The sequence below is a fragment of the Stenella coeruleoalba genome (assembly GCF_951394435.1).
Source record: "Stenella coeruleoalba genome assembly, chromosome: 19".
NCBI classification, from domain to species: Eukaryota; Metazoa; Chordata; class Mammalia; order Artiodactyla; family Delphinidae; genus Stenella; species Stenella coeruleoalba.
In genome coordinates this window covers 43,312,142-43,333,226 of record NC_137165.1, presented here as the reverse complement: position 1 = coordinate 43,333,226, position 21,085 = coordinate 43,312,142, and the positions used below count along the sequence as shown (strand labels likewise).

At 51.0% G+C, this 21,085-nt stretch overlaps 1 protein-coding gene across 3 annotated transcripts; it reads right to left on the bottom strand.

The window, feature by feature from the left end:
• Positions 1 to 671: 671 nt before the first annotated feature.
• RUNDC3A (RUN domain containing 3A) lies at positions 672 to 9,526 on the bottom strand. Of its 3 annotated transcripts, none has more exons than XM_079905892.1 (11): positions 9,397 to 9,526; positions 5,645 to 5,760; positions 5,106 to 5,254; positions 4,834 to 4,919; positions 3,918 to 4,007; positions 3,724 to 3,804; positions 3,417 to 3,582; positions 3,146 to 3,303; positions 2,210 to 2,347; positions 1,989 to 2,095; positions 672 to 953 (listed from the first exon to the last, which is right to left on the bottom strand). In XM_079905892.1, exons 1-11 carry the CDS (start codon positions 9,501 to 9,503, stop codon positions 811 to 813), a joined length of 1,341 nt encoding a protein of 446 aa, XP_079762018.1. In that variant the 5' UTR covers positions 9,504 to 9,526; the 3' UTR covers positions 672 to 810. The 3 variants fall into 3 exon arrangements, with proteins under 3 accessions (XP_079762018.1, XP_079762019.1, XP_079762020.1); XM_079905893.1 differs by having other exon boundaries at positions 5,106 to 5,242; XM_079905894.1 differs by having other exon boundaries at positions 5,106 to 5,239.
• Positions 9,527 to 21,085: the final 11,559 nt, after the last annotated feature.

Below are 21,085 nucleotides of genomic sequence, written 5' to 3'. Positions count from 1 at the left end.
CTGTATTGCTCAGGATGATGGAAGGGAAACGGGGCCCTGCCAGGCCTTGCTTTCTCCATCCTGCCACCCAGGATGTCCAGCATCTTCTTTGCCTGGGGTAAATGAGTTACCAAAGAGTATCAGGTTGAAGAGTCCTTACATGTTTTTGTCCTTCCCTGGGCTGACCGAATATTTAGGACACTTGATACAGAAGCTCCCCACTTCTTGAATTATTCTGACCAGTCTGCTCCCAGGGGGCACACCTGATTTTATCTGGTCTAGCATCACCTTGGTTACGGGCCCAGCACTAGCGCCGCCGCATCCTGCCAACCTCAGAACAGGGTCCCTGTCCCAGTCCCCCCACAGACAAGGCTGCTCGCAGTCCTCTGGTTTTTATTTGCCTGCTACCCTCATAGCTGCCCCCCGCCCCCCCCCCCAGCCTGGGAGCTGAGGAAGGAGTGACTCGGGGGCATACACAGGGACAGACAGGAGAGGCAAGGGAGGCGGCAGTGCCAGGCTGGGCCACCAGCTCCTGAGGAGGGCGGGGAGATGAGCGAAGGAGAGTCCGGTAGGGAGCTAGCCAGGCAGCAGGGTCGCCAGAAGAATAAGCTTCCTGAGGGCTCCCTGTGGCCCCAGTGCCCCTGCCTCTTGGCCCAAGCTGCCTCCCTTGGCAGCTCCTGCCTCCACGGGCAAGAAGCTGAACCGGGCTAGAAGCAAAGGGTGTCTCCCGAGAGACGCCTGGCTGAGTGGGCAGCATTCCCTGGAGGGTGGCCTGGATTGGGGGGCTGTGAGGAAAGGCGGCAGGGGGACCGGCACCGCCCACGCCGCTCCTCAGCTGGGGCTCAGTGCCGGGCTGCCCTCGGGACTGTCGCTCACCAGGCACTCGTTGGATTTGAAGCTCGCCAGGGACTTGCAGCTGGGGATGGAAGCCAGAGAGCCGCAGAGGCCCAGCATGGAGGGCGTGGGGTCCTTCCCTGGGGAGAGAGGGCGGGTGAGGCGGGGCCAACTGGTCTGTGTGTGCGAGTTGCGTGTGTGAGTTGGGTGTGCACAGGTGCAGGCGGTGAAGGGACAGCCCTCAGGTCACCCATCTGGAGACCTTCCTCATTTCTGGAGCGCTTGCCTTTTTCAGTTAAGCCCTGGTAAGCACCTGCCCATTTCCATGCACAGAGCTTGGGACACTGTATTGTAATCGTCAGTTTATGTCTCTGTCTCCCCCCGAGGGTTCATCCTCTCTCTTTGTCCATTTATTAAACACACGGTGAGCACTTGTTCCGTTCCAAGCACGGGGGATACAGAGAACGGACGAGACAGTCCCTGCCCTCACGGAGCTCACAGTCTGGTGGGGAGACAGACACACGGACAATCACAAACACAGTGTGGCGGGGTTTCACGTCCATAGCCTGCCTTGTGCCAAAGAAGATCTAGGGTCATCCAGTACAGTGTGGTTTTTAGAAAGAAAAGACAGGTAGTCCAGGCACCGGGAAGACTAAGGTGGGAAACCGAGGTGAAGCCAGAGTGGGGAGGGCAACACAAAATGCATGCGTTGAAGTCCTGGACATTCTCTTGAAGGGAGCCACTAATTTGGCTCTGAGCTTCCTGGCAGCCAAAGAAAAGGGGGAAACAACGATCAGGCGACTGGTTCACAGAGCGCATGAGTTAAGAGCAAATTAGTTAGGCGAAGAACTCCCTGAGGATTTGCGGGGCTCTTGAGGACGTCATGATGCCAAAAGCCATGGAGCCCTCACCATATGCCAACACTGGTGATCATTTTAAACAACATCCCCGTTTTACAGATGAGAAGGACTCAGCAAGGTGGAATCAGTGACCAAGCTCGCGCAGCCAGAGGAGGCGCAGCTGGGATTTGCCTGACGCCCCAAACCAAGCTCTCAGTTGCTGTGCTAGGTTCTTGGGAAGAGTTGAATGAATGAGGGAAGTGGCCAGGGCCTGACTACAAGCCCCAAGGCCTGGCCTCAGCCCTTCCGGGATGGGTGCTGGATTGGGGGGCTCACCAATGGGGCCCCAGGGCTCCTCGTCCCGCTTGCCCTCTCCCAGGCGCTGGGAGTCCGAGCTCAGACTGGCTTCAGCCGACAGCGGCTCCGTGCTCATGAAACTGTGTCTGTAGCAAAGCAGAGAGCTGGTGTGCGGGCAGAGGCCCACGGCCCCAGTGCCCCTCTTCCCTGGTAGAGGAGGGAGTGGCACTAAGGCCGAGCCAAGCCTGCCTGGGGCTTACCTCCGGTAGAGCTTAGGGTTGTTGGCGCTCTCGGCCCCATTGAGTGTTCCCAGTGACGGCCATTGGTTGACCAGGCGTGTGGTGACGTCCTTGGAACCCTGGGCCAGGGGAGCATGGTCACCGGGGATCAGACCTGTCCTGGGATGGGGAGGGGGGGTCAGGCCTGGCTGGAAGAGGGAGCAGAAGTGGGGAAGAGGGGCTCAGCAGGAGGGGAGGGGAGGGGTTAGGGTTGAAACCTGGGTAGCAGAAATGGGTAGGAATGCTGAGGGTCAGTGGGGCAGATCCTGGGAGCCAGTGGAGGGTACTGGGGGGCCATGGCGGTGACAGGAATTAGTGCACTCGTGCTGGGGGTTAGGGGAATAATGAGATGTTGCGGGGTCAGCCAGGGTGGTGGACGGGTGGGTGCAGAATAGTGTGGGAATCATGAAGGGTCATGGGGTGCCACAATCATGCTGGGAGGTCACAGGGTGATGAAAACGTTCAAGGGGAACGGTTAGAGGGATGGGTAGGGGTGAGGTCAGGGGTCACGGTGGGTGACGATGGTCAGTGGACCTACGCTGCAGAGCAGAGGAGTGGTGAACAGAGGGAATAATGCAGTCATGCTGAAGGTCGTTGAGTCACATTAATTAGAGGTCCTTAATTGTAATCTTGGGGTCCCAGGAGTACTGTTCAATGGCCATTCTAGCTTATGTCGGGTAGTTGAGGGTGAAGTGGGGAGCCGGTTGGTGGGGGGCCTTATGTCGAGCATGATGTTAGGTCGCGGTGGCGGGGAGGGGGCTGGATCTCCGGGTGGCAGTGACGGACTCGGGGGTTTGATGCTGGTGCTTGGTATAAGGAAAGGTGGCGTTAGACTCGATGGGGGCAATGGCGGGGGTTCCCTGGGGTGATGTGGTCGGGGTGGCCGAGGACCGGGGTCAGGGCCGCGGCGGCACTCACAGCTGCTCCTGCAGCTCCAGGATCACTCCTTCCAGCTCCCGCTTCTCCCGCTGGTTCTGCGCCGCCGCTTCCTCCAGCTGCAGCTGCAGCCGCCGGTTCTCCGCCTCCAGGTCCTTCAGCTGCGACTCGCGCAGACGCACCAGCTCCTCCAGGTAGCCCTGCGGGGGCGCCGGCTCAGCCCCGGCGACGAGAGGAGGGGGTCCCAGCGGCCGCCCGCCTTCTGCCGGGCTCTAAGCGGCCCCCCGCCCCGCCCCCGCCGCGCACCGCGCACCTTCTGCGCGTAGACAATGCGAAACTTCTGTTCCATCTTGTGCCACTTGCTGTACCAGCTGTCCTCGTCGGTGACGAGAGGAAGGTACGGGTGCTCGGGCGAGTTGTCCTCGCTCGTGCTGCTCTCGGCGCTGTGCCGCTCCTCCTCGTCGGTCAGGTAGTCGTAGCTTGGAAGGAGGGCGCAGTGGGCACCCCCTTGGGCAGGGGGACCAGGATGCCGCCCAGCCCGCCCGTCTCCCGCCATCCCCGCCCCTCAGGGCCGTCGTCTGTCCGCACCCAGCAACCCCCGCCGCAATCGGGCTGCTCACCTCTGGGTGAACTTTAGGTAGGGCGTGTAATCGATGACTACGGGGGTCTTCCCGTCCAGCACTTCGCCCTTTAGGCAGAAGCTGGGGGCAGAGCAGCCACAGGGTTGGGGGCGGGTATGAGGGGATGGGAGTGCGGACCTTCGCAGAGAAACCACCTCAACCCCCCACCATGGCCACGGCCACCCAGGCCCCACCTGAAGTCTATGGCGCTCAGTCCGATCAGCATCCCGGTGAGGACCGTGGCTTCCTCCCGCAGCATGATGGCTCCCGAGTCATAGAAACGTCTGCGGGGAGGGGTGAGGCACTGCCGGTGTAGCATCCTCCCAGGGAGCCCCGCCCCTCAGAGCGTCTCTTGTTGGCTTATTACCAGCCTTTCCTAGAGAAAGGAGGTATCTTCTTCCCGCTCACCCCTCAGCTGTGGATCTTTTCACCCGCTCAGACTGGGGCCCACTGGGGATAGCACTGTGTTTCCCACCTATTAGAACGTGTGTGCCCTGAGACTAGACCTCCGTCCTCAGAACTCCCCCTTCCCCACCAAGCACTGGGTCACCCAGATCCTTAAAAAGCAGGAAACAAGTCCTAAAACAGTGCTCGGCATGCAGTAGATGCTCAAAAATATGTTGACGTGAACTCGGAAACGTGAGGACAGGCTAGAGACACAATGCAGTCAAAAGCCCGCAGTGCAGGGATTGAAGCGCTGACCGCTGGGGCTCTGGAGGCCGTGCGTAGCAAGTACAGACTGCTGCTGCTGTTTGGGGAGCAGGTAGGGCTCTGTGTTGTAGGCCAGGGAAGGCCAACAAGTAAAACGATACACAGTTGAGGCTTGTCCAGAGCTGTGTCTGAGAGCAGAGCTGTGCATGAGATCAGTGCTGGGGGTCATGGGAGATAATAAATTTGACTTGGAAGAGGTGGTGGTGGTGCTAAAGGTGTGTTCTGGGACTGCAGGCCCAGCTGACTGGTGGACAGTCTGGGAGATGGAAACTAGCAGTGCATACTGGGAATTGTAGTCCAGGTACTGAAGGTTACAGCAGGAACTTAAGGATCAAGTGTGTTTAGGCAATGAATGTACACACTGGGACTTGTGGTCCACACTGACTGAGGAGGTCTGACCTGGTGGTCCGGGTGTCCCGTAGGGCTGTGGTGATGTATTCCGACATGCGCTTCTCCATCAGTGCCACCCGGATCCACGCCCGGCCCTGGAAAGCACGCTCACCTTTACTTGCTGCCCCGAAGGGACTCAAGTGTGCACCACTGGGTCTGGATCTCCTGTGGCCCTTCTCCCCAGTGCCCGTGGGCAGGGGCCAGGACCAAGGAACAGGCAGCCCTCCCGTATCCAGAGCAGGGAGCAGCTGCCCTGGCCCTGCTCGCTGCAGGCCACCTACCTTGGCTCGGGCAGTGCTGATGTTCTCCATGTTCTCGATGCTGCTTACGCAGTTGTTGGGCACTTTGCTGCAGGCCAGGCGGATGTAGTCCCAGAAGCCCCGCTGCCCGTCTGAGCTGAACCAGCTCACCGGACCTGCTGGGGCACAGGCTGAGCCAGGGCAGGGAGGGGGCTCAGCAAGACCAGGGAACTCGGAGAGGGTCCATGTAATGGGGCACACACATGCATAAGTAGAAGCAGCCATGCACGCGCGGAGTGCCTGTCCCAAACGCACGTGCACACACATGCATGTATGTACAGGGCACATAGCTGCACACCCCTGGCTGGGGCTTGTGGACACCCACTGTCTTGTGGCCAGAAGATCCCCTCCCCTCTTCCCAGCTCTGTGCATGAGCTTCTGCGCATGGTCCAGGATTGGGGCCAGGGTGAATGATGGAGTTCAGAAAGCCACAGAGTAGATCAGAGGGGGATGGGTAGCTGGAAGCCGAAGGCTGGGAGTTGGGAGGGCTGGGCAGTGGGGAGACAGGAACCTGGGCCCACCTTTGAAGCGGTGGCTGAGGATCTGCTCTAAGATGGCTGCAAAATTCACGAATTCCTCCGATGAGTCATCGATGGGCTCTGCCGTGTACTTCTCCAGCAGCGTTTTCACAGAGAACCTGGGTGAGGGGGAGGGAGAAGGGGCAGCAGGGTGTCAGGTGAGAAGACAAGGTGATGGGGGTAGAAGGAAGGCAGAGAAGAGGCCACCAAGAGCACGGACGTGGTGGGGAAGCAGAGGGAAAGAGGGCGAGAGACAGGGGAGACTATAGTGACCCATAGAGGGGCTGTGACATGGGAGAGTAGGGTGGCAGGTGGGAGACTGATTGACAAAGTGGGTGACAGGAGAGGTGAGAGGCAGAGAAAGGAAGCTTCAGGAACAAGGTATGAGAGGGGATAAAACAATCAGTAGAAAGATGAGGCACCTAGAACCAGCGGGCTAGCCCAGAGCCCCTTCCTCCTTGCCCACCCTTTGGAGTTCATTCTCTCTGTCAAGAGAAGGGGAGGGGTCGGATAGGAGTTAGGAGCTGCTTTGTGCCCCGCCCTCGAGCTGCCTTCTGCTATTGCTGGAACAGTCTCAAGTCCCTTCTGGGGTGGAGTGCGGGTCACCTGTACCAGGGCATGTGAGCTAGCACCAAGCACATGGAGTGTAGGCATGCGTGGGTGGCCAGGTGGGCTTCCAGCACACGGATGCCCCCCTTCCCCCTTCTCCTTCCTAGCTTGGCCACCCACACACCAGCTGCCCAGAACCAGGCGGTGCAGAACTGGGCCGGGGGAGGTGCAGGGTGTGGGTCTGACACACTCAGTGGGTGGGAGGGGGCATTGGCAGCAGATCTCTGGAAGGGGGCTTGGGGGCCCGGACACCTGGCTTCTCAGAGAGGAAGGAAGCCAAGGGAAGCCAATGGGGCTGAGAGGCTGGAGCACAGCAGCCCCCGTCCCTCCCTCCAATCCTGCCCGGAGCCTCAGCTCCCTCTGCAGTCCCTATGCCTGCAATCTCCACCGGCCATCACTGCAGTGGGCTGGGACAGGGAGGAAGACGTGGCTCCCAACATCCCATCATGGGCCCCTATGGGTGGCATAGCAGGGGTGAGGTATCCAGGAACATGGGGGCTGCTTGGAACTGTCCTTTTTACCCTAAGCTCATCAAGCCCTGTGATGTGCCCAGCACTATACTCTGCGTGTGTTATCCCATCCATCCTTACAACAGCCCTGGGTCCTCAGCTGTCACTGTCAGCTCCATTTGACAGATAAGGTAACTGAGGGTCCAAGAGATTGACTGATCTGTTCAAAGTCCCACAGCTTGTGAGAAGTCAACAGGTATGTCTGACTCCAAAGGCCTTGCTCTTTCTGCTGTATCTGTGGCCTCCTGGTGGATGTCAGGATCACCGAGGCCCCGAGCAACCCCTGCCTCCTCTGCCCTCTGTGCTCCAGCCCTCAAGCCTTGGCCCCTGAGGCTCTCGGGGCAATAGCACAGCCAAGCCCGTGGACCTTTCTCCCTTCCCTATGGGCTTAGAGTTAGTTGGTCTGGCCTGAAATCAGAGCCAGGTCAGTGCTGGAGTTGCACTAGGGAGAGGCAGCCTGGATGGACCCAAATCTTGTGTCCATGTGATACCTGGTGACCTTGGACAGTCATTTAATCTCTCCAAGGCCCATTTTCCCCAGGTGCAAACAAGAACAATGGTACCTGTCTCATCAAATTCTGGTTCAGATCCCAGGAAGGACTGAGAGAAGGTGAGCACAGGCCATGGGGTAGGGGTGGTGAGGAGCTGGGCCATTAATGGGAGAGCCAGAAGGAGCCTGTGTTTAGGGCATTCATCTGGGCTTCATTATGCAGCCCCGCCCCCGTGATCTCTTCTGGTCATTTGGGTCAGACCTCAGTGGGGGCCTGCGGCTGGTTTCAGCATGGCAGCCATCTGCCATCTGTCCTCAGGGGTGCTGCAGCTGGTCATTGCCCCCCCAGGAGCCCCATGGTGTGTCCCCTGCTCAGAGGTGCAAGGCTGCTGCAGGTTACCATGGAGACAGGGCGGCCAGGGCCCAGGGGAGCCCTCGGCCTGCTAAAGGGAACTGTTCTGGGAGCTGGAGGCGAACCACGTGACAATGAAGAGGCGGCAGGGGCCCGAGGGGTTCCTGAGCCTTTGTCATGCTCCCAATCTTCCCCAAAACTCTATCCCTCACATCCCAGCTCTAAGCGCACTTCCAATCCACCAGAACCTCTGCTTCTGCAGCCTAGGCCAAGGGGAGTTCCCCCCTTTCCCACACACTCGACAGGCCCAGCTGTCCTGGCAGGCAAGAGAAGGAAGAGGAACCTAGGAGATCAAGCGAGGGGAGAGGGACTGGAAGGACGGCATCGGGACGGGGCGATTTTCGTGTGCCAAGCACAGGGCTCGGCACACTCCTTGGTGTGGCTATTACATCTACAATGGGGATGATGAGGCACCCAGGGCCCAGCGTGGTTAGGAGACTTCCTCAAGGTTGTACAGCTCAGAACTGATAAAGTAAGAGCTTGAATCTAGGACCATCTGTGTTTTACACCACACGCCGGCAGGGTGTGGGGGGTGAGCGTGGAGGCAGGGGACCGCGTTTGGGCTGGGCCATTGTGGCACTCATTCCTTCTATAACATTCCAGGCATTTTTACAGAGGTCAGATGTGCACAGCACCGTGCTAGGCACTAGGGATATAATGGTGTGAGACAGACGCAGTACGGTTGGGTGTGTGCCCAGGAACCTGGAAGGAACTGTAGGATACGGAAGCCAGGGCATCAGGTGGGCACTGATTGCTGGGGGAAGGGGCAGGACCAAGGCCAGTGTGCAGGCACGTGGGACTGGCAAGGGAAGACAGCTGAGCCCTGCACTGGGGGCACCCTGCCCTCAGAGGCGGCGTGGGGGAGAGGGGAGGTGGAGAAGGAAGCTGGCAGGGGCATCCTAAGCCTAAGCGGGGAGATGAGTGCAGGTGGGGGCTGAGAGACTGGCCATTCCTGGCTTCACGGCAGGGCAGCGGGGGTGAATCACTGCAGGGCTGGGAAGTGGGAAGCTTCACTTCCTGGCCCCAGGAAAGTGGGCAGGTCTTCCCAACACTGCGACAGCCCCACCCTCAGGAACCAATGGCTCTGCCCTCCCAATCTCCTCCCCTTGAACCCAGGAGACCCAGACTTCTGCGGTCAGGCCCTCAGTCCTTCCCAAGGCAGTGGCAGTGCCGTGCCTTCACTGGACACATTCAGGGACTTTGCCTACATGCCCAGTTGACCCGGCCATAGGCTGCAACTGCCCAGAGATGGAGGAGGGCACCATCCCTGATCCAGGATTTGAGCACTGGAAAATCTCCCAGAAAAGCCCCACCCCAGAGAGGCCAGGCTGACGGGAGTGGGAATGAGGGTGCGCTTGGAGGGCGTTCATCCCCCTATCCCATCAGTTCTCCTCTGCCCACCCAGCTCCCGCCCCCAGCAAGGGAGCCAGCCATCCCCACCCCTCCCCCTCACACACAATGTCACTTCCTGGTTCTCACAGGAAGCTGCAGTGCCAATTAAACACCCCTCACCCCCAGGCCCCAGGCTTGACCTAGAAGGGTAGGGACCAGACCTCCAAACCCCCTCCAGGCCTGGGCCTGAGGATAGCGGACGCGCCCCTCCTAACCCTGTGCTCCCTCCCTTTTCTCCGCGGCTGCTGTGCATCCTCCCGCGGGCACGCTCAGTCCAGGTCTCCGCAGCCCGCCCCGCCGCCTCTTCCTGACCACCCCACCCCCGCCCGCCAGCGGTGCCCACCTGCACACGGTGATCAAGTTCCTACGCTCCACAGACACGTTGCGGGAAGACGCTTTCTTGGAGGACAACCCCAGAGCCATGGTGGTCTGGACAAAGCTCGCTTCCATCCAGATGTGTAGCCACTGCTGCCGCCTCTAGCTGCCCCCGCCACCCGCCCGCAGCCCCGGCCCCCCCGCCGGATCACGGCTGGGCCCTCTGCCCGCCGGGGCCCCTCGACCCCTCCAGGGCCATCCTCCAGCCGCTGCGCCTCTGGCCGGGCCCCCTGGCTCCCTCCCCCGGCGGCGATTCCGGAGCAAAACAAGGCAGGGGAGGGAGCTCTCCGAGGTGCTGAGCTGGGGCCCGTCACCCCCCTTCCCTAGCCGCCCGCCCCCCTTGGCAGGTGACGTCAGGGTCCTCGGGCCCCGCCCCCGGAAGGCCGGGGACCAATCCGCAGAGGACGCAGGATTTTGGGGGGAGGGGAAAGGGCCGGGGCCGCAGGGAGGGCGGAGAGGGTCCCAGGGAGAGGCAGCGATTGGAAGGAAGAAAGGGGGCTTCTGGCTTGTTCTCCACCCCCATGCTCAGAGCCCGGGACCCACGCCTAGCTCCTCTGAGCTCCGACGCCTCTACTCCCTTGTTTCTGACTTGTGATCAGTGGTGTCTATCTCAGATTTCTCATTTCTCCTCACCTCCTGTACCCTCATCCCGGCCCCGCCCCCCCCCCCCCCCCCCCACCCATTCAGTCTCGGCATTCCCAGCGAGGCCAGGCCAGGTCTGTGTCCAGAGAGCGCAGGTGGCCCTACGCTGCCGAGCCGGGAGACCAAGGAGCAGTCAGAGACTGCACATCTGTCTGTCTGCGCCCTGGCTTGACTTGTCTGCACCAGCCGGCGGAGTCCACAGATACTAGGGTGGGGGAGGGGAAACCAGAATAAGCCGTAGGAGCCCAGCGCCTGGGACCACTCGGGACGCTGAGTGAAGAGTAGACTGGCAGCTAAGGGCCTGGGCTCTGTGGAGGTTTCCAGCAGTGGAGCTGATGCCCACAGTGGTGCCAAGGTAACTGCTTCTTCTCAGAGTCCTACCTCCTCACACCACCCCAGAGGCAGCTGACATGAGGGCTTAACCCCTTGGCTGCCAGAATTGCTGCAGGGTACCATCAACCCTCTCTGCAAGGCCAGAAAAGCTGGTTGCATCTTTTTTTTTCCATTTTTTTTTTAAGTATAGTCGATTTACAGTGCTGGTCGCATCTCTTAGGGAAAGGTGGGGAAATGGAGGCATAGTCCGGCTTCCCTGCCACCCTTTGCTCCCTCACAGCACTGCTCCCACCTGCTCCATCCCTCTGTTTAGCCTGTTCTCTTTCAACCACTGAAATCCCCAGCTCCCACAGAAAGCTTTTCTGTGTCAATTACAAGGGGTCCACCCATATTCTCCATCTGGCCTCAAGAATGTCCATTCACCAACTCTGCCCACTCACTGGGTTTACTCTGCTCACTAGTGGCAGATCAATGTCACCACATTGATTCAGATGTGCACCCACATCTGAATATGACCAGCAGGCAGGGACCCTCCATTAGCACAAACAGAGGAGCAGGAGATGAAAGACCTGTAGAAATTTCCAACCTTGGTTTGCCTCCCTGGGGGCTAGGAAGAAGGTCCTGACTCCCAGCACAGATCTCCTCACTCAGCGTCAGCCTCAATTCTTGGCTTTTGTCACCTCAGACAGTCTTTTCAGTCCCTTCTCTCTGACTTTTCCCTCTTGCTTCACCTCTAAGAAGCCCCTCTTATTGTCCTCCTGCCTCCAGACCCATTGCCAGGGGTGATTGTGATGTTCGTTCTTTTGTTTTTGGGCGGGGGGTTTGGGTTTTTTTTTGCGGCACGCGGGCCTCTCACCGTTGTGGTCTTTCCCGTAGCGGAGCACAGGCTCCGGACGCGCAGGCTCAGCGGCCATGTCTCACGGGCCCAGCCGCTCCGCGGCATGTGGGATCTTCCCGGACCGGGGCACGAACCCGCGTCCCCTGCATCGGCAGGCGGACTCTCAACCACTGCGCCACCAGGAAAGCCCCGTTCTTTTGTTTTTCAATTGCAAGATATATCGGGTGCACAAAAGAGCACCTGAAACACATATGTGCAGCTTGAAGAATATTTACAAAGCAAACCACCTATGTCATAACCTCAATGATCAAGAAATAGGACATTATCAACACCCCAGGACCTGCCGTATGCTTCTCCCAGATCTCATCTTCATCCATCCCCGCAAGAGATAACCACTATCCAGACTTTTGCAATAATCATTTTCTTGCTTTTCTTTATAGTTTTACCACCTACACATCCATCAATAAAAAATATAGTTTAGGGCTTCCCTGGTGGCGCAGTGGTTGAGAGTCCACCTGCCGATGCAGGGGACGCAGGTTCGTGCCCCGGTCCGGGAAGATCCCACATGCCGCGGAGCGGCTGGGCCCGTGAGTCATGGCCGCTGAGCCTGCACGTCCGGAGCCTGTGCTCCGCGGCGGGAGAGGCCACAACAGTGAGAGGCCCACGTACTGCAAAAAAAAAAAAAAAAAAAAAAAAAAAAATTAAAAAAATAAAATATATATAGTTTAATGGTGTTTAAACTTTGTAGAAATTGAGTCATACTATATGAATTCAGTTGCAATTTGCTTCTTTCAATATCATGTTAGGGAGATTCATTTTCGCAGTATACTATTCCAATGTATGTCTCTATCACAATTTATCTATTCTACCATTGAGGGTATTTTGTGCACCAGATAGGGCCTAGTTAGAAAAATAGAAACCACACGATGTATTTGAAATAGAGGGGATTTGGTTACACAGGAGTGGGAAGACCAAAAGAGCAAAAAGAGAAAGAGAACATGGAAGTAGTGAAACTCGTAACTAAAGAAAGTAGCAAGGGCTGAGGGAACTCAAGGGAAGAGATGGGAGCCCACGGGTGGGGCTCAGACTCAGCCAGAGCCACCAGTGGGCTGCCACTGGAGCCATCTACAAAGCTGGTTCTCAGAATGCAGAAAAGAGCTGAAGGCTGGAGCCAACTGCCAAAGATAGGGTGACCCTAAACAAAACCCCCAAAGAGAATATCGGCCCTTCTCCTTTCCCTGCCTTCCATCTCCCTCTAGTGCTTTCTATTAGTAGAACCTGACAGAAAGCCAGTTAGTAGTGGAGTCTGGGAAACAAGTTGGTAGAGTCCTCCCGACCCCTCAGCATCGGAGAGCAGAGAGACATGAAGAATGGATTTGGAGCAAAATGCAAGAAATAAGTAACTGGCACAGGAAAAGGGGGGACCTTTTGCTGCTCAGCATCTACACACATCTTTTCTATACATATCTGAACAATAACAACTTCCTGCCTTTGCCTATTAAGGTGCAGTTGTCTTTGGTACAAGTGAAGGTGCTATAGCGCCCTCCCCTGCAACGTTGAGTTGCAAAGTCTCTGCAGTAACAGTATCCATCTCTGGGTGATGTTAATACCTTTCTGAGTTCGGCCACATTTCCTCTAGAGGAACCTAAAGACTAAATAATAGAGCTCACTACCAACAACAATCCTTCTATAAGATAATAAGGCAAAGGAAGGAAGGGGGAAATAATACTATACAGAGTATATAATATAAAGCAAGCGAGCAAGCAAGCAAATACCCATAGCATCTACGATTCTTTATTTTATTTTACTTTTAAATTTATTTATTTTATTTATTTATTTTTGGCTGTGTTGGGTCTTTGTTGCTGCTCGTGGGCTTTAGTTGCAGCGAGCAGGGGCTACTCTTCGTTGCGGTGCGCGGGCTTCTCATTTTGGTGGCTTGCCTTATTGCAGAGCACAGGCTCTAGGCACGTGGGCTTCAGTAGTTGTGGCATGTGGGCTCAGTAGTTGTGGCTCGTGGGCTCTAGAGCGCAGGCTCAGTAGTCATGGCGCACGGGCTTAGTGGCTCCGCGGCATGTGGAATCTTCCCGGACCAGGGCTCGAACCCGTGTCCCCTGCATTGGCAGGTGGATTCTTAACCACTGCGCCACCAGGGAAGCCCCTATGATTCTTATTTTTGTAACTGGTTAAAGTTGACATTTATAATCTCCTCTTCCAACACTCATTTCATTTTCACTTTGCCCTTAGCCAGCACCCCAGTTGGCTGTTGTTGTTTTTTAGACCATGTCAGGTGACCACTTCATTCTTGAAGAATCTAAATCCTCAGAATTGGATTGCTACCCGTTTAGTGGAGCCACTGTTGTCTCTAGTGAACGGATTCCTCCCTTGGGGTAGCAGATGCTGTCAGTATCCCTCCCACATTCTCTAAGCGCTTGGGTACACTGAACGAACTTCCAACCGCCAGAAAAACCGCAACTCTACCTGAAGGCTCTCTCTGGCCACTGGAGCCTGCACTACTCAGACGCTGGGCACTCCCATCCTCAGCAAACCTCAGGCAATAACTGATGAGGAATGGTGGAAAAATACCCCAGTCCTCTCAGCCATCAGGTGGGATAGTCCTGAGGCTCACATTATCACTGGCTCCCTGAGTCCCCAGCAGGACTAAGTTCCGGTTGTCCACACTCTTAATGGGGTTGATAGCACAGCCTTTATTAGCCTCCTTCCCTTCTCTGTGTCACCTTCCCATTCACTTGCAGGTAGTTCCTAGCATCATTTTTCAGATATCGGGAATTCCCTGGCAGTCCAGTGGTTAGGACTCCGAGCTTCCATCGCAGGGGGCATGGGTTCCATCCTGGTTGGGGAACGAAGATCCCACAAGCAGCGTGGCGTGGCCAAACAAACAAACTAAACCCCCCCAAAAAACAAACAAACCCCCCCCTCAAATATCAAATCCTCAACTGAGGTTTTATTCCTAGGGGGACCGCCCCTCCCCCCAAAAAACCCAGTGGGTATCTGGAGTGGTCCTAGGAAGCAGATCCCCCAAATGGGATTCTGGAATTGGATGACTCACCGTCCAAATGGCAACGAGGATTCCATTGCTGGGGTAAGTGCGGGTGCTGATACCCAGAGCACCAGCAAGACTACTAAAGCTTTTACCCTGGTGAGTCCAGGGCTGCACTGCCTGTGTGTATCTCTAGTTTTTGTGATATGGGAGGGAAATGGGAATTATAAAGGTTGTGGAGTTGGTCAGTTGTTGGTAAATGCCTTCAAATTGCTAAAAGGAAAAAATGACAAACTCACATCAGCTGTCAACTCAGGGTGCAGTGTAAAACCCAGAAGTCCTTTAGGGCAGCACTCAAGGAAACTCTTATCTGCAGCCTGTGTGGGGCTGACTGGGCTGAAAGTCAATCCCATAATGCTGTAAGAATAGCAAGATTATTTATTTAAAGCCCCACCAAGTCAGGGCCCTGATAAGGAAGGAGTAGGAGACTGAGACCTGGTACGAAAACATCTGTTCTGGAATCCCCATATTCTCCTGAACCCATTGGGCAAGGAGAAGTGGCCTCTCTCCCTTGATAGAAGAGAGCAGTTTCTCCTTGCCTGGATAACATGCAAAGTCCTCACCTGAGGCAGATGCCTCACAAGATGATACTTGCTCTCTTCAAGATCTGACCCTGATCCCACTCCATGACTCTAGACCATGGACAAGTCTCATCCTGGAACAAGTGGGGAAGTACTATCCCAGCTATAGGAAGAAAGGGATTGTTCACCAAAAATGCTGCAGCATCTGGCTAACGTAGTAGCAGAAACTGGGAGAACGTGCTTGAGAACAGATCTTGAGGGTGCCGGACTGGGGTCAGGGAGTAGAATATAAGGGTGGATAGCGGAGAGTCTATATTGATCTGGGATACTCTACCATGACTAAGGATTTAACATTTTAAAGCCTTAGCAAGGACATCTGAAACCAGTTGCAATATGCTACTGAGATAGAGCTTCAAAGTTTGGAGGAAACCGTATGTTACAGCAAATGAAGTGGAGATGCTAGAATTTCCTAGGCTGAGTGCTGGGGAAGGGTCAAAAGGCTCAGGGAGATGAGCTCACCAGAATTAAATTATTATTGTGTAAGACCTATTATTATTGCATAAGACCAGAGAACGCTCCAGCTTCCTGTGTTCCTCATGAGGACCCAGAGACACTCACTTAAATAGTGATAAGAAATGGGCTAGTTGTCGGAGAGGCACCGGCATCATTTGCAGTTCAGTAGGGGTTATTCTCTGCAGGCCGAAGTTGACGGTAGTGGACATATCTATGGAACTGGGCTTTGTAGAGTCAGTGGGTATGACACGAACCCAGAACAGAGGCCAGGTGATGCCACTTAGTCATCAGCGTTAAAGTGGACGTAATTACCATAATGGGCAGAAAAACCAAAGTGGCAAGCTGGGATCTATTGTGATAGCCAATGGTCTTCAACATGGAAGACCATGGTCTTCCTAGGTAGGTGGACAGCCAATGAGAGTATTTCTTGACTTATATAACCAAAAACAAGCAAGAGTGTGAGTAGAAGGCTGATGTCGGCCACTGCAACGGAAAATCATGATTCATCACCCAATTTCCAGACCCCAACCATTTTTCAGCTACAGAACCCACTGATTAAAGCAGAGGCCAGTGCCCTTCAGGAAGAATCTTGCAATGCCACAGTAAACTTACATCATAATAATTACCTCACTCCTCCAAAGTCATTCCTCAGAGCAACTAAGGAAAGGGGAATACTCAGATCTTTCAAGGCTTTTGGGTACAGGATTTAAGCTGACAGATATTAAGGGATCAAAATGCCACCATGCACATGTGTTAGAGTGGGGCATACAGAGGCCAAGTGATAAAAGGAGACCTGGCCAAGTCCATCCCACAGTGGGTCCAATAGGTCCACAGACCCACCTGGTGGTTATTTCCCTGGTCTCTAAATACATAATTGAAATAGATGTACTTAGCAGATAGCAGAATTCTCACATTGGTTTCCTGAAACAAGAGCCATCGGAGTAGGAAAGACCAAGTGGGAACTGCCCCCTATCCCTGCCAAGATATTAAATCAGAAGGAATACCTCATCCCAGGTGAAATGACAGTGATTATAGTCACCCACAAAGGATGCAGGAGTGGTGGTCCCTGTTACATCTCCATTTAACACATCAGTCTGGCCCTTGCAAAAACCTGGTGAATAATCGTAGATGATGAGAACGTAACCAAGTGGTAGCCCCAATTTAGCTGCTGCGCCAGATGATCTGACAGATTATCCTAGAGCATATCAACATAGTCCCTGATAGTTAGTATGTGGCTATCAATGTGGTGAAGGAAAAGGGATTAGAACCTTATAAAAGTAGACTTCCATTGCCTCTCTCCCTGACTTCAAATACTGTTGTTATACATTTTATTTTAGTTGGCATTTATTTCCAGGATTGTTAATGAGTTCAAGCATTTTTTCACATGCTTATTGGTCACTTATATGTACTACAAATATCTTCTCATATTCTGTGCCTTGTCCTTTAGTCCTCTTTATGGTATATTTTCATGAACAAAAATTCTTAATTGTAATATAACCAAATATATCATTTTTTCTTTATGACAGGTGATTTTTCTCTCTTAAGAAATCTTCCCTATCTTGAGGTTATGATGTTTTTTTATTACATTACCTTACAAGAGTTTTATAGTGTTATTTTATTTTGAAGTCTATAATTCACCTGGAATAAATTTTGTGTATGGTGTGAGGTGGGGGTCCAATTTCAGTTTGATCCAGCTCCATTAGTTATTCTCTCTCTCTCTCTCTCTCTCTTTTTTTGGTGGGGGGCGGGGGGGTGTCCGTGCTGCACAGCATATGGGATCTTAGTTCCCCAACCAAGGATGGAACCGGCAACCCCTGCATTGGAAGTGTGGAATCTTAAACACTGGACCACCAGGAAAGTTCCTCATTATTTTTTTAAAGTACTTTCCCCACTGCTTTTCTGTCTCAAATCAAGTGTCCGTACAAGTGTGGGTCTGTCTCAGCTCTGTGTTCCGCTTTAGTTGTCTCTTTGTCTGTCCTTGCAACAAATCATAATGTCTTACTTATTAAAACTTTATAATAAGTCTGGATGACTGGTAGGGCAAGTCCTACTATCTTATTTATTCTTCTTTAAGAGTGTCTTGTTTCTTTTCTTGGACCCTTGTGTTTCCAGAATAATTTTAGAATTAGCTTGACATGTGCAACAAAAATGAAATTTATTGAGGTATGATTGACAAATAAAAAATTACATATAAAAAACTGACCTTAGAATTTATATTGGAATTGTGATTGCATTGAATCTATAGCTTAATTTCTACAAAGCTGACATCTTTACAATTCTGAGTCTTCCAATCATTGGATACAGTATATTTTTATTTAGCTTGTCTTAAAAATTTGTCAATAAAATTTTCACATTTTCTTCAAAGAAGTCTTATACATACTTCGTTAGGTTTATCCAAGGTTATTTATAAGTGTTATGCTATTTTAAAAGTACCTTGTTAAAATTTTATTTTCTAATTGTTGCTGGTGTAGATAAGCAACTGACTTTTTATTGTGTTAAAATATATATAACATGAAAATTTCCACTTTAACCATTTCTCAGTGTACAATTCAGTAGCGTTAATTACACTCACAGTGTTGTGCAACCATTGCCACTATCTATTTCCAAAATATTCCCATCACCCTTCATCATACACTTATGAACATTTGGGTACAGTATGTGTTGGAGTCCCTGTTTTCAATTCTTCTGAATTGCTGTGTCATATGGTAATTCTATGTTTAACATTGTGAGGAGCCCCAAACTGTTTCCACAGTGGCTGAACCATTCTACATTCCCACCTTAACTACGAGGGTTCCAATTTCTCCACAGCCTCACCAGTACTTACTGTCTTTCCCTTTTCACAATAGGTCTCCTAGGAGTTGTGAGGTGGTACCTCATTGTGGCTCTGATTTCCTTTCCCTAATGCCTAATGACGTTGAGTATTTTTCCATATGTTTATTGGCCATTTGTAACCTTCTTTGGAGAAATGTCTATTCAAGTCCTTTGACCATTTTTTAATTGGGTTGTTTGTCTTTGTGCAATTAATTTTTAAGTTGATTCTTTTAATTTATTCAACATTTCTATAAATTGAAATAATTTACTGTAGCAATTTTCTTGCTACACAATTAAATTATTTGCAAATAACAGGTTTTTTTCTTCCTCGCCAAGTAACAAGCATCCTTGTCCTGTTTCTGACCTCAGGAGGAAAGATTTCAATATTAGGTGTGATGTTTTCTGTAGGCTTTTTTTATAGATATCCCTTATCAGGTTATAGAAGTTCACGCCTATTCTTAATTTGCTCAAAGTGTTAATTATTAACGAGTGGCAAATTTTATCAAATGCTTTTTTCGTCTCTGAGATGAATATATGGTTTTCATTCTTTTCATGTTCGTGTGGAAGATTACATTTAATTGATTTTTCTAATGTTACTAAACTCGATGTCTGGGATAGCCCAGTTTGGTCATGATGCATTACCTTTTTCTTTTATTACTGGTTTCAGTTTGCTAATGTTTTGTTTATTTAGGACTTTTGAATCTGTGTTCATGAGCAAGATTGACATGTTATTTTTCTTCCTTGTACTATCCATGCCAGGTTTTGGTATTAAGATAATGCTACTAAATAAGTGAACAAGTGCCTCCTCCTTTTCTGTAATCTGGAATAATTTGTGACTGTTTGGAAGTATTTGCTTCTTGATTATGTGATTGAATTTAATGATGAAGCTCTCTGGTCACGGAACTTGTTTTGTGGGAATATTTTTGACTGCTAATTCAATTTCTTTTATGATTGTAGACTATGTAGGTATTGTATTCTTTTTTTTATTCCTAGAAGGTTTTTGTTTTTATTTCATCAACTAATTTCTCCATTTAAAAAAATCAACATTACTGAAGTATAATTTACACACAAGAAATGCACCCATGTTAATTGTACCAGTCAATGAGTTTTGACAAACATACACACCCACAATCAAGATAGGGGATACTTCCATCACTGGAAAAGTTCTTTCGTGCCTCTTCCCAGTCAATCCTCTGCCCCAACCCCAGGCAACCATTTATCTACTTGCTGTCACTGTGAGCTCGTCTTCTTTAGAATTTCATCTAAATGGAATCATATAGGATTTACTACATTGTGTCTGGCTTCTCATACTCAGCATAACATTTTGGAAACTCATTCCTGTTGCTGCAAGTGTTGTTAATTCATTACTTATCAGTGCTGTGTAATATTCCAGGGTATAAATGTACCACAATTTATTTGTCCATTCATTTGTTGATGGCATTTAGGATTATTTCAGTTCTTTTCACTAGTATGACTAAAGCTGCTAAAAATGGTATTGTATAAATTTTTTTGTAATAAAGCGTTTTCATTCCTGGTGGGTAAATACCTACAAGTAGAATTTCTGGATCATATGAGAAGTATGTGTTTACATTTGTAAGAAAGCTCCAAACTTGCAAAGTGGTTGTACCATTTTACATCCCCATCATCAATGTATGAGAGGTCTAGTTGCTTCACATACTCACCAATGTTCAGCATCTTTATTCCTTTTTTAAAATTTAGCTTATTGAAGTATAGTTGATTTACAAGGTTATGTTAATTTCTGCTGTACAACAAAATGATTCAGTTATACATATATACATTCTTTTTCATATTCTTTTCCATTATGGTTTATCACAGGATATTGAATATAGTTCCCTGTGCTATACAGTAGGACCTTGTTGTTGATCCATTCTATTATTCCTTTTAATTGTAGCCATTCCAGTACCTCAGTGTGGTTCTTCATTATTGAGGTGTAATTTACATACATAGAGCAAAATGTTTTGATTTTAAGCACTGCCATTCAATAATTTAATAGATACATGCACTCAGGTATCCCACACACCTATTAGGACACAGAACATTTCCATCACCCCCAGGAAATTCTCCTCTGCCTCTTCTCAGTCAATCCCCACCACCACCAAAACAACCACTGATCTGAACCATAGATCTGTTTTCCCTATTCTAGAACTTTCTACAGATAGAATCATAAAATAAATATTCGTTGGCACTGGCTTTTTTCCTTCAGGGTAATGTTTTTGAGATTCATTAATGTTGTAGCCATGTATAAGTAATTTGTTTATTTTTATCGATGAGAAATATACCACAGATGTCGACTCATTAACCTGTTGATAGACATTTGAGCTGTTTCCAGTTTGGGCTACTATGAAGAAAACTTCCATGAACATTCTCATTGAAGGTTTTAGTCGACATATATTTCATTTCTGTTAGATAAATATCTAGGAGCACATGAATGAATCATAGGATAAGTGTATGATTAACTTTTACTGCCAGACTCTTTTCCAAAGTGGTTTTACCCCTTGTACAATGTACAAAAATGTAAGATTGCCAATGCTCCATCTCCTTTCCAACACTTGGTGTTCTCAATCTCTCTCTCTTTTTTCTTTTTGGCCATGCCACCAGGCTTGTGGTATCTTAGTTCCCCGACCAGGGATTGAACCTGGGCCTGCGGCAATAAAAGCACTGAGTTCTAACCACTGCACCTCCAGGGAAACGCCAGTTTTTTTGCATTTTAGCCATTGAGTGGGTATGTAGTGGTATCTCATTGTGGACTTAATTTGCACTTCTCTGATGACTAATGATGTTAAGTTTTTTCATGAGCTTATTAGTCCATTGTGTATTTTCTTTTGCAAAGTGTCCAAGTCTTTCATCAAAATTTTAATTGAATTGTTTGTTTTCATAATTGAGTTGCAGAAATTCTTTATATATTCTAGATACAAGGCTT